This window comes from Martes martes, assembly GCF_963455335.1.
Source record: "Martes martes genome assembly, chromosome: 7".
Taxonomy (NCBI): Eukaryota; Metazoa; Chordata; class Mammalia; order Carnivora; family Mustelidae; genus Martes; species Martes martes.
The window spans coordinates 59579960-59593422 of NC_137894.1; the positions used below are offsets into that span (position 1 = coordinate 59579960).

At 50.1% G+C, this 13463-nt stretch overlaps 1 protein-coding gene across 1 annotated transcript; it reads left to right on the forward strand.

Moving 5' to 3' along the window:
- Positions 1–11602: 11602 nt before the first annotated feature.
- INAFM2 (InaF motif containing 2) lies at positions 11603–13463 on the forward strand. Its single transcript, XM_080808466.1, has one exon. It carries the CDS (start codon positions 11783–11785, stop codon positions 12239–12241), a length of 459 nt encoding a protein of 152 aa, XP_080664592.1. The 5' UTR covers positions 11603–11782; the 3' UTR covers positions 12242–13463.

Consider the following 13463-nt stretch of genomic DNA (forward strand, 5'->3'; position numbering starts at 1 on the left):
CAAGGAAAACCTTCATCAAAGAGGACTTTGTTTTTTCTTTTAAAAATACACTTAGGTTTCTTAAAATGTGAAATGACAAAGAAAAATGTTGCATAAATCATGTTGGAGTGGCTATGGAGAACAATCAGGGAGGTCACACGAATAGCCATTTTGGGAAATGGGGCTCCTGGGCTGAGCTGAGTAGCAGGCACCCCACACTGCCCATCTCACACTGGTCCCCCACCCCCCACCCCCAGCAGGGCAGAAGGTAGAAGGGCGAGGGTGCCCCCTGGTGGGCACACTGGAAAGCATGTGCCTCCAGACAAGGAGGACTCTCAGGGGGGTCACTGGTGGGTCTATATCCTGTGTGATCCACAGAGACAAGTTTGCTGGAGAGTTTGGCCCATGTGAGCTTTGGCGGCCAAGAACTTGTATTCAGTGTAATGCCTCCCAAGGAGATCCCGGGGCCTAGAACCCAAGAGGCAGGTCTGGAATTCTCAGGCTGACTTGGCGGTTTTGTGTGGGAACCCTATGCTGTGGTTTCCCAACCTGTTCATCAGAGATCAGTAGTGGAAACTGAACTCTGATCTTCACCTGATAGCCAAACAGGAGAGTCAGATTGGCCTGGTTTCTTACCTGATACCATAACTTACCTGATAAAGCAGTGGGCTTTGGGAGCCTGGAGGCCGAGGGCACCTCTCAGGCTGATGGCTAGCTACTTTCAGAATAAAGATGCCTTGGTTGTTGAATCCTCAGGGGTTCGTTTCCCAGACTGTCATAGGGAGTCACGCCCACTGCTCCATGAACCCAGCCACTGACCAGCTGTTTTATCTTGTGATACTTAACCTTCCCGTGCCTCCTCTTTCTCACCTATAAAGTGGGGATCATAATACCTCAAATGGCTGTTGTAAGCCTTCAACAATATAACATATGGAAAGTACTTAACATGGTGCCTGCCCCTGAGCTTAGTAGTATCATTATTGTTATTACCATTATTTATTAGCGGATACTGGCAAGGGAAATACAGTTCTCATTACTTCGTCCTCAGTATATATGCTGTTCTTTCCACAAGTGTCTTCACTGACATGCATTTTGGAGTGATTTTTTTCTTTCTTTTTCTCAGCAGTTTGTGTGGGTCGGGGACTGATGGATCTTCCCAGGGCAGGCGGAGTTAGGGGTGCTCCTGGTTGTGGACTTGAAGCAGACTGTCCCCTGTTGAAGCAGGCAGGCTGAACTCATGAAGTCATGAGCGTGAGGACTCAAATCACGGACAAGGGCCAACCTCCTGCCACCTTTAACCACCACAGTCCCACAGCGGAAGAGGCAGGTGGGGGAGTGAGGACCAGGAGCCATCTACCCGTCCAGCTGTTTGTCCAGCTGTGGCTCTAGATCTAGCCACCCTCTGCACTTTGGGAGCTGGGTGTGGATGGAGGCAGCTGAGAGGCAGGTGCTGGGGTTCTGGTCCCTTGGGAAGGAGAGGAAAGACTATAAAGAGTTTTCTGCAAAAGCCTAGGGGGAAGACATTGTCTGTCCTCCTATGCCAAGCCCTTCTAGAATCATAGAAGGAACCATCTGGGCCTTAAAATAACTCCCATGTGTGTTTCCCTTTGTTTTTTTTTGTTTTGTTTTTGTTTTTGTTTTTTTTTTTGTCATTGTTTTTTGTTTTTTTTTAGAGAGGGAGAGGGGCAGGAGAGGGAGAGAATCTTTTTTTTCTTATAAATTTATAAATTTATAAGAATTTTATAAATTTATAAATTTATTTGAGAGAGAGCATATGTGGGGGTGGAGGGAGGGCAAGGAGGGGAGGCAAAGGAAGAGGGGAAGAATCCCAAGCCGACTTTGCGCTGAGCCGGTCACGGGGCTCAATCCCACAACCCATAAGATCATGACCTGAGCCAAAATCAAGGGTCCACCGCTTAACTGACTGAGCCACCCAGGTGCCCCCCCCATGTGTTTCCCTTTTAAGTGCCATCAAACTTACCTGAAGGAGTGAGCGCTGGGCCCACCCTCAAAACCCAGAGTTTAGTCTCAGCCAGAGCAAAAGTTTGCCATGAGATCTTGGCAAGTTACCTGAGCTCCCGGATCTATTAAGCTTTTGATTCTTTCTCAGATTCCTTCCAACTCTAAAAATCGTTCTCCTTCTAATCAGAAGGGCCAACCTCGTCACTCTTCTCCCCTGCCTTTCCTCTGACAGGTGATAAACCTAGAGACGAGAGCTGCAGATGGCAGGAAAGTTTGGCTCCTACCCCAGCAGGATGTTCTTGGACGTGGTTTTCATATTCTCTGCCTCTGTTTATCTCTCTGTGAGATGGATCAGTTTTTATGAGTGCAATGGGAGGAAGTTAGATGCTGTCCTTCTCCCAGTGGGCTGGGTGTGTGACGCATAAGCGATGCCCTCAGAGCCAACCTTGTCAGCTGACTTTGTCCTTCCTCCTGGGCTGGCCCACCTTTTCTATCAGGGCCTGGGTCAAGGCACAGTGAACAAGCCCCTCACCTTTTTGGATAGCAGGAAGCCAGTGAGGACAGGAAATGTGTTGGGAGATACGCTCGGGATCCCAAAACTTCCTAACCTGCTGGATGGAGAGCAGCCTGAACCTCACAAGGTAAAAGGAACAGAGCTCAACGGAGACATCCGGGCTGGGCTCCAAGGCACCAACTGTACAAGGACAGGGTGGGGAAGTGGCAGCTTAGCAGAGGCATGTGTGAATAAAACTGAGGGTTTTCACTGACAGCCAGCTCCGTATGAGTCAAATGAAAAGGCTGCTAGCTAAGCGGACAGCCTCTCGGGCTGCTGAATTAAAGGACTGAGCCCAGTGATTCTCCATCTTGGTATCTAACAGAAGGGCCTGGGAAGCTCTGGGAATACTGTGAAACTGGCCGCATCCAGACCCTCCAGGACCTGGAATGAGTGGCTGGAGAGAGGGAACCAAGGCGAGGAGTTCGGATTTCTAAAGTGCTTGACCCTTGGCTCCAGCAAGCCGCTAGGGCTCGAGAACCAAGAAAGACTCAGCCCCTTCTCATTCTTGGCATGCGTGTCAGACCACAACTGAGATACGCGGGGGACCTCAGTTTAGGATGCTTTATCCTGAGGAAACACACAAGCTGGAGAACATTTGGTGAAGGGCAGCGAGGATGTAGGAAGCCCACACATGCTGTGAGGACTTAGAGAAAACCACAGCATGGAAGACAGCGGTGGTCCATGAGACCCACCTTCAGATGCTTAGACTTGTCCTCTGGGGTCCTAAAGGTTAGAATCTTAGGTGACGGTCTTAGGTCAGGCTTCTTATGAAACATGAGACAGAGATCTGCTTGCGGGAAGTTTATTGGGAGGTGGTCTTTGAAGCAACACAACACCCTTGAGGGAGGGAAGGAATCAGGATTGGGGGGGTAGAAATCGATCAACGATGCAGTCTCCACAAAGGACACCTCCACGAGGAGCTTTAGGGTTGAGATGACCATTCAGAGGCAAGTTGAGATGGCCCCAACTGAAGCAAGAGGACTGGTCCTTTGAACCCCTACGCTGGCCAGATTATCCCTAGGAAGGGCTCCTGAAGTCAGGCAAATCCTCTCCCTTTGGCAGCTTAAGGAATTCCCTGGAGAGAGACTCATCTCTCAGCCGTCAGGCCAGCACTTCTGGCAACATGGGGATAAGCTTCTTTGTCCCAAAGGCGGGATTTGGGTAGTACACCACAGTGATCATGGCAGGACTTTCTGTGAGCAATTCAGACCTACTTGCTTCTGTGCTAAGCTCCCTCTATCTGGAATCACTCCTCCGGGATTCTGGTGATTGCTTTCCCTGGGAAACTTACAAGAAGGTGAGTGGAATGAACTATGGCCCCCACTACTGCAGCTTGTCTTGGTGACATAACTGATATTCAGCACCCCCCACTCCCCAACCATTACCCATTCTAGATTCTCTTTGCCGTCAACTTGTGTGGCTATGGGTCTAGTTGGCTTACCTGGTAAAATGGCTCAGATCCTCATTCAAGGGATATGAGCCTCTAATCACCATGTCCTCCTCAAACCAGGCTGCTGCATTTCCCTACTACTGTCAAAATTGGGCAAGTGTGTACCAAGAGATATCCTAGCAGATGACCAGGGTGCCGAACCTATTTTCCCTGACCCCATTGTAGCAGCAATCTATCTCTTCCAAAGGATCAGAATCAAGTACCTCTACAAGAATGTGACTCCTTTTTTCTTTTCTTTCTTTTTTTTTTTTTTAACTACTGGTCTTTTGGCATAAGGAGTTTGAAGAACAGAAAGCAGCCACACTAAAAGTTTATGGGATTCTTGTTCTGTCCTTTGGTGGAAGTGTTCTACATCTGGGAACCAGATTCTCTAAACCTAGAGAGCCTGGAACTGTAGGAATAGGAACCACAAGTTTCCCCAAAAGAGTCACTGGGAGTGATGTTAAGTGGGGTTATTCCTCCTTCCACCCCTGGTTTCCTAGACCTCTCTATCATATTCACTGGGCAATATTACAGTTATTGAATAGGGTACACACTTCATCCTGGAACAGGGTGTCCCATCATCTCTAAAATGGCCCTTCAGCTGCACCTTTGAAAGGCTGTTCTTTTACTCTGCCAGCTCAAGTGGGCGGCAAAGTACATGAGGGTCCCAGAAGATTCCACCTCTTTTGCTTACTCTTGCTCTGTTGCTATGTTATGTGAGATTCCATGTCAGTAAATGGAATTCTCTTTAAACCCTCAGGGAGTGGTGCTGGTTGAGGCCTTTGGCAAGAAAGAGAAATCCATATCCGGAACATGTGCTGACTCAAGTCAAGATTAATCACCAGCCTTCTAGAGAAGAGCAGGTCCAATGTAGCCAACTTGTTACCAAGTAGCTGGTTGACCATCAGTTGCTGGCAGGTTGAACATCTGGTAGCCACAACTGGCAGATCAGCCTTGGTGAGTGGGAGCCCATTCTGTTGGACCCACCCTTACCACCATATACAGGATGCCTGTGTGTGGCCTCCTCTGTGCCAACATGGCCACCTTATTCATGTGCCCATTGTGCCAACGTGAATGGTTGATGACAGAGGCTGGCAAACATCAGCTAGCCAAGTCCTTCTATTTACTTGGTTATTTAATGTCTCTTCTGGCGGAGGCTCTCAGTTGGACATTAACATGAAATATATAGGTCTTCACACTTTGTGCTCGCTCATACATCCACGTGCCTTTCCCTGAGACCTTCATGTTCCCATTTCCCCAATATTGCTTTCTCTAAGCCTTTAACCAACATTTGTATAGCTTATGAGCCTATACGTATGTTTACCCAGGGCCACTCTTCTGGGGAGCCCTGATGATGATTCAGATCCCCAGATATCAATATAATTCAAACATTGCATGACCTTAAAATGTTTGGCTATGGGCGCCTGGGTGGCTCAGTTAGTTAAGCGTCTGCCTCTGGCTCAGGTCATGATCCCGGAGTCCCAGGATGGAGTCCCGTACTGGGCTCCCTGCTCGGTGGGGAGTCAGCTTCTCCATCTAACCCTTCCCCCTCTCATGCGCTCTCTCTCTCTCAAATAAAAATCTTTGATTTAAAAAATGGCATTTCACTTTCCCTAGTGTACAGTTACCCAAGTAAATGGCCATGGGTCCCTTTGGGAAAGGACTAGTGAAATCATTGCTGTATAGCCATAGTATTAAAAAGCCTTCTTTGGGGTGCCTGGGTGGCTCAGTGGGTTAAAGTCTCTGCCTTTGGCTCAGGTCATGATCCCGGGGTCCTGGGATCAAGCCCCACATTGGGCTCTCTGCTCAGCGGCAAGCCTGCATCCCCTTCTCTCTCTCTGCCTGCCTCTCTGCCTACTTGTGATCTCTGCCTGTCAAATAAATAAATAAATAATCTTTAAAAAGCCATCCTCATAGGGACCTATCCTCTCCTTCAGGCAATAAGTTCTAGATCTGGGGGCGCCTGGGTGACTCAGTGAGTTAAAGCCTCTGCCTTCGGCTCAGGTCATGGTCTCGGGGTCCTGGGATCGAGCCCTGCGTTGGGCTCTCTGCTCAGCAGGGAGCTTGCTTCCCTCTTTAAAAAAAAAAAAAAAAAAAAAAAGGTTCTAGATCTGAAAATTGAATCAGGTCTGGAAACTGGACAAGGTGTTGTGACTTTATACTGGAACAACGTCCATCAGTCTCCTGGCCTTTCATTCTTGATTTCTTTTCATTGTACAGCTCAGCAATTTTGTGTGTGGTCTGCAGATTCTTGGAGGTCCTGCAGATTCCTGGAGACCATTTCACAAGGTCAAAATTATACTAGGATGTCATTTGCCTTTTTCACTGCCTAGACATTTGCACTCACAGTGTGAAAGCAGTGGGATAGATCTTCTGGCACCTTAACAAAGCAAGGCTGTGACACCAAGCTGTTTTGGTTGTTCATTGTGAAGACAGACAGAAAGAAGAAAGAAAGGAAACAAAGAGGGAATGGGGGAGGGGAGTGGAGAAAGGGAAGGAAAAAAGAAAGAAGAGTCAGTTTCACTTAAAACTGTCCTTAATGAAGCAATGAAAATTGCTAAAATTTATTAAATCATGACCCTTAAATACATGTCTTTTAAATATTCTCTGGGTGTCCATCGGTCTCTGTAGAGTGTGCAGCTCTTGATCTCAGGGTTGTGAGTTCGAGCCCCGCATTAGATGTAGAGATTACTTAAAAATTTAAAAAAAAATCTGTTAGGGTTGCCTGGGTGGCTCAGTCAGTTAAGTGTCCAGCTCTTGATCTCAGCTCATCTCTTGATCAGGGTCGTGAGTTCAAGCCACACCTTGGGCTCCACGATGGGCGTGGAACCTACTTACAAACAAACAAAAAATATTATTGAAAACAATAAAAATGAATATTCTGTTATTAAATGGGAAGTACTATACCGCATGCAGAAGTATAATGGGCCTCTCTTATGCACCACTGAGTTACCAGCTGTACAATTTTTTTTTTCATGGAAGACCATTTTCGCTTGAAATAATAACTTGACAGATAAACTGTGGTTGTTAAGACTTGGTTATTTGGCGGATTTTTTTTTTCTAATTCAAACCAATTAAGCCCGTCCCTTTGAGGAAAACAACGGAGAGTATTTGTGACTCATTTTAAAATTTAAACTTTTCAGTGAAAATTAGAATTTTAGAAAACTTATATGCACTAGCATGAGTTTGACAGAATCCAATAAGTTTTTCTGAGATTAACAAATACAACTTTTAATATTGTATAATAGATTGTATCAATATTTGACAGATCAATATAATCCAATGAGCCAATATTTTCCAAATGACCAAAGAAGGATGTTATAAAACTATGCATGGGTAGAAGAGCCATTCATAGTGCAGGTAGATTAATAGACTTTAATGTGATTGAATTCACTGATATAGTTTCATATTCTACATTACAACTACCACTTAAGAAAATACTACTTGTTGAGTTTTGGTGTAGTCTCAAATTATGTGAAAAGGCTATTAAAATGCTGCTGTCTTTCCCAACTACATATCTGGGTCAGGCCAGATTTTCTTCATATATTTTAACCAAAACAACATATTGCCAATAGAAGCAGATATGAAAATCCAGCTGTCTTCTATAAAGCCACTTTTAAGAGATTTGCAAAAACGTGAAAAAAGCCACTCTTTCACTAACTTTTTTCCTTCCATAAATATACTAACTTTTCTTTCTTTTTTTTTTTTTTAAGATTTTATTTATTTGATGGAGACACAGTGAGAAGGGGAACACAAGTAGAGAGAGTGGGAGAGGGAGAAACAGGCTTCCCACTAAGCAGGGAGCCTAATGCGGGGCTCGATCCTAGAACCCTGGGATCATGACCTGAGCTGAAGGCAGACACTTAATGACTGAGCCACCCAGGTGGCCCTGAAGTTACTTTTCATAAAAATATACTATTGATGTTAACATAATGGGCTAATTATTTTTTAATTAATTGGTAAGTATTTTATAAATTTCTCAGTCTTATTTCTAATGTGACAGTATCAATAGAGATAATCCATATAAACAAAAGCTCTTTGGAGATGTCAGTTTCAAGAGTGAAATCGATCTTGAGATCAAAAGGTTTGAGAACCACTGGCATGGGTTGAGCAAAACCATTCCTGGCTGCCCATCTACTTTGCCCTAGGGATGCTCTGTTCTATTCCCTGTCTGCCTAGCTCTACCATCAGGACCCTCCATTGCGTCCAACTTGCTGCTCAGTACTGTAGTGTACCATCCTCTGGCTTCTATTAGTTCATGGTCCTATCACCCCCATCACTATCAAAGAGCCAGTTCTGTAATGGCCTCTTGCTGCCAGACCTGACGTTCGGAAGACAGCGAAACAGCTTCTCCCAGTGCGTTCCTCTTTGCTTTGATAACCAGAGTATCCTTTGGGCCTTCCTGCAGGACTGGCGTGGGTTTCTGACCTTACACAGAGTATCGACCATAGCAGGCTCACTTCTCTGAGCTTTCTGAAGCCTTCTTCCATCCTCTGCTATGGCAGTTCTGGCATTTCCATTTCCCTTGGCTGGCCATTGCCTTTCTCTGTCTCCCAGGATCCTTGTCAGGGTACGAAATCCTATTTCACCTGAGAGTGCTCCCATATCAATAAACTCTCCTTTTTTTTTTTTTTTAACTTAATATTCCAGTTCGGCTCCCCATGGATCCAGCCTACACACCCTCTCCTGGCTCCTACCACTCCATGTTGGCCACTTTTGTAGCTGCTTTTGTAGCTTGCCCGTATAGCCCTCTTCCTTCCCTAGCAGGCCCCTGAACATCCCTGGCAGAATAGAGCAGGGGTCAGAACCCCCTAGGGTCAGAAGGACTCACGTTTGAATTCTATTTAGCTATGTGACCTTGAGCAACTTACTTAACTTCTTTGAGGCTGTTTCTTCATCTCAAAAATGGAGATAAAGAGTAACTGCCTTCTAGACTGTTGTGAGACAAATGAGATGAGGAAAGGAAGGGCTAAATCTGGAGCCAGCACATAATAAGGGCAAGGATGTTGCTACTGTTACAATGGGTTAGAACTTTCTAAAGCTGAAAAGGCTGCCTTATAGAGCGGACAATAAGGTACACCATCAGGGATACTGTCTTAGCTGCTGCTGGAGAGGGTGCCATAGAGATGTTGTGGAGGAGGTTCTAGGGCCCTTGGGGGTATAACAAAAGATGACCTTTGGGACCCATTCTGTCCCCAAGCTGCCTTGATTTTCTGATTTCTCCTGTTTACCCTTGGTAGGGGAGAGGCACTTAGAGAAGCATATTCACTTTCAGGCCACTAGGGGGCCATTGAGTTGCCTGCAACAGGAATACACTAATGGTTTCTTAATGGCTCAGGCACCAGGGAGATCAGGCTCAATTATATCTGAAAGCATTTTGAGTTCCTAGAGTAAAAGACACTCTGTAAATCCAGATAATAAATAGGGCTTATTGATGACAGGTTAAAGAATCTGGCACTGTTTCGTTTGGAGAAGAATAGGGTGAGAGGAATTGAATAAGGGCTTTGAGTATATTTATTCCTTAGCATAGAAAAAAGTGACATGCTGTTTTCCTACCCCACTGGGAACGAAGCAAGAGGAAAGTTTACTTTGCAACAGAAGAAATATGGAGTACACTCAAGAAAGAGAATGGAAGGAGGCTTTGGGTTGGCCTTACCTGGAATCTTCCAAAATAATTCACCTTGGTATAGTTGATCTGATCAGTTCTGCCAGGAAGACCAGAAAGCAGGGAAGAGAAGAGAGGACAACATCCAGAGACAATTCAGAGATTTTAACTTAACAGGCCACCCTGCTGGGCGAGCTGGGAACAACCTGGGAGCAGGACAGAGAAGGAGTGGTGGTCTTTTCCCCCAACAGCCCACAAAAGGAAATTAACACTCCAAATTTCCGATGTCCTTAAAATTTCTCAGAAAGCACAAAGGCAAGCTAGGCTATTCCTGGAAATAGCATGCAATTGACCACTGCTAGTGGCAGACTCACACCTGGGTCCCAGGAATGAGAGAGAGAGGGTCTGAGTTACAGGCCCATGGTTTAAGCAACTGATCAAGAACTTCAGCTCTGGTAGCCCTTGGCCTCTGTTTGGCTGAGGTAGCGGTCGGAATGCTGGGGAGAAGCTTCCTTATAAAGGGACAGGTGTCTGGAAGGCAAAGATTCTTGTGGAGGAGGAAGGAAGATGGAAGGACAGAGAGGGTCCTGTCCCACAGAGTCAGGAGCCAGGAGTCAGTCTCACACATGAAGGGGCCTGTGTCACACACAGGATCCCATCACCACTACAGCCCTCTCACCCACACACCATCACACAGGCACAGTCTCACATACCCACTAAGACACCTAGGCAGCCTGCACACCCAGCCCAGGAACACAGGAAGTAGAATTCAGGGAGGAGGGAACCATGAATTCTGGAAAGCCTTCTACAGAGGGAGTGGGGAGAACAGAAGGCTGGAGAGAGGAGGGCAGAAGGACCGGGGAGGGACAGGGGAAAGCGGCTACTGAGACTCCGAGCTTGGTGAGGGGGTGTCAGCACCAACCGGACCCTAGCGGTCACAAACCTCACAAAGGAAGAGGGGAGAAGGGGCGGACAACAGCCCAGACCCCCAGGCCCAGAGGGAATCAGAGAGCGGAAATTTTCTGAGAGCCACCGTTTCAGTGCAGCTCCTTGAGTCCAAAGCTGGGAGTCGGAAGTCCCCCAAAAGCGGGATCTGGGACCTGTTGCGAACTTCGGGACTAAGATGGGAGGCGAGTCTGGACAGCCCACCTTAGCACGTGGTTCTGTCCCAGAAACTTTAAAAGGTCTGCGCAGCGTGACCCGGGCTCTAAGAGAACGAGGGAGGAAATCGGGAAGATTTCACAAGAGCCCCAAACCCCAGCCGCGGCCGAAGAGGGTGGGGGAGGAGAGGAGAGGGCGCGACCAGCTGTGACCACAGTGAGTGTTCCAGGCTCCTTAGCTGCCTGTGCGGGATGTGGGCCAGGCCCACCAGGAGTGAAGGGGTCCAGGAGACCCGCTCCTAAGGTACGTGGAGCGGGGCATGAGCCGAGAGCATGAGCGTGTTATCGCCCCCACTTTGTGGGGCGCAGGCTTGAGGACCGCAGCCCTTGCTGCCGTTCCATCTGTCACTTCGGACAGTCTGGAGCGGAGGGTAGAGGCGCCGGAGTTGACAGCTCCTTGCTCAGACCGCTCCTCCCCACTCCCTTTCCAGTTCCGCACTCCGCCCCAAACGGCGCCGTTCCCCTTTTAAAGAAGCGCCCCGGGCTCTCCTCCTCGTCGCGCCAGCCCGCGCTGGGCTGCGGCGCCGTTGCCCTTTTAAGAACCAGCCTCCTTTAACTCTCTCCTAACGGGGCTTCCCGGCGGGGCTCGCGGCGCCCGACAGAAGCCCGCCTCCCGCGCGGCACTTCCGGACCCTGGTGTCGCCCTTTTAAGAGGCAGCCCCCAGCAGCGCTCCCCCCGCCCCCTGGTGCCGGCGCGCGAGGTGGGGGAGCCGTGCTGGAGCCGAGCGCGCCGTCCGCGCGGCCACTGGAGACCGGGCGGCCGGCGGCCGGGCAGGCGGCGGCGGCAGCAGCAGCGGATGGGGACGCGGAGCCGGGCGGCTGTGGCGGCTGTGGCTGTGGCGGCGGCGGGGAAGCAGCTGACGGGCCGACGGCGGCGGCGGCGCTGGAGGCAGTGACTGGTCCAGGCCCCGGCGGCGGCTGCAGCGACGCGGTGGAGGGCTGCGGGCGGGCGGCGTGAGGAGCGGCGGCGGAGCGCGGAGCTGCCGGGAGCGGAGGGCGCCGGGCCGCCCCTTGTCCAGTCCTCGCAGGCCGCCAGGCCCCCTCCAGCCGGGGCCGTGGAGCACCGGGGCAAAGGCCGGGGCCCCCCCATGAAGGAGCGCGACGCGGCCCCGGCCGAGCGGGGCAAGCCGGCCACCTACACCGGGGACAAGAAGGCGAAGATGGCGGCCAAGACCAACAAGAAGTGGGTCCGGCTCGCCACCGTGTTCGCCTACGTGCTCTCCGTGTCGCTGGCCGCCATCGTGCTCGCCGTCTACTACAGCCTCATCTGGCAGCCGGTGGGCGCCGGGACCTCTGGGGGAGCCGCCGGCCCGCCCCCCGGCGGCTCCAACGCCACCGGCCCGTCCGGGACTTCGGGGGAGGCGGCGGGGCCCAATGCCACGGGGTCGTCCCGCCGCGAGGCACCGCGCGACGCGCCCCCGCTGCAGGCGGCGCGGCCCATGCCTCCGGAGCCCCCTGCCGACAGTCCCCTGGCCGGGCCGCTGGAGCGGCCTCGGGGGCTGGAGGAGGACGAGGAGGAAGCGGCGGCGGCGCCGGGGAGTCGTTGAACCCCTCTGCGCCAGGGGCAGCCGGGAACCAGTCTCCCCTCCCCAACCCCGGAGGCAGGACTTTGCAGCAGGACGGGGCGGGGAGCCCGCGGGAGTGACCCCCACGGGAGTGAACGCCCTCCCTTCCCCGCAACGATCGCCAGCTCGCCCCGGGAGCGGGTGGCCTGCAGCCCGATCTTCAGCCAAGGGACCACGATTCGCCGGGGGCTCGGGGTTTGGTCTTCCCAGGACCGTGCTGCGCCAGGGCCCTGAGCCATAAAGGGAATGGGGGGAGGGGTGGGGAGATCCCAGCTCCGAACCCTTTTTCGCCGCTAGCTCTTGTGTATCCTATGTGCACGAGTGACTCGGGCTTTCCCCCAAGACTCAGGGGAAGGAGGGAGCTATAGGGGCTCTTTAATAAGCTGAAGCTCTCGCAAGGAGGGCACCAAAAGTAGTGGAGCTCAGGTACGTCAACCTAGTTGCAGTGGCCACAGATGCATTTAATTTATCGATCCCTGTATATAGTTGTTGACATATGCACTAGAAGCTATAATTACACAGAACTGTATGTATCCTCCCACAACCCTGGGTAGCTACCCACTGATGGGGTCATGCAAGGGCTATTTGCTGGCCCCCAAAGTGCAGCTAGCCAGAAGGGCACAAACACTGTTGGTTTTTTTTCATCACCCATTCTATTCCCCTTACTTCAGAAAGATAAGTTTATGACCCAAAAGAGTATAATCATCCTTAGACTTGAAAGGACAGTGGAAAACCTTAGAAATAGAAGCCGTTTAGGGAGGGTGGAGAATGAACTAATCCCCTCCTCTTCCCACCCTAGTGCCCCCACGGAAGAGGCTTCCTGTTGTGGCCCTGACTATCTGGATATGGGCCAGGGAAGAAGGAAGGGGTAAGAGCAGTGCCTCTGTGCTTCAGTCCTTGGCCTTCTCACAGAGTTCTTTTAGGAAGAGCAAGCTTTTGTAAGTAGAGTGGCTCACAAGTGTTTTTATTTTATTGTCCCCTCCTCAAGATCTTGTCTTGTTCTAGTAATCACCCTTGCCTGCCTTCTTCCCTGAGCCTGTGACGGTATAGCCCTGCAATTAGGCTGGAATCTGTGAAACCGGAGCTCTTGAGCACATTTTCTGGTTTTGCGTTGTATTTATAGAACCAGAAAGGCTTAAAGGTGGGCTTCAAGCTCAGGATTGTGCTTTGATAGCCAGTTAATAGACCAGCCGTGGGAAAATTA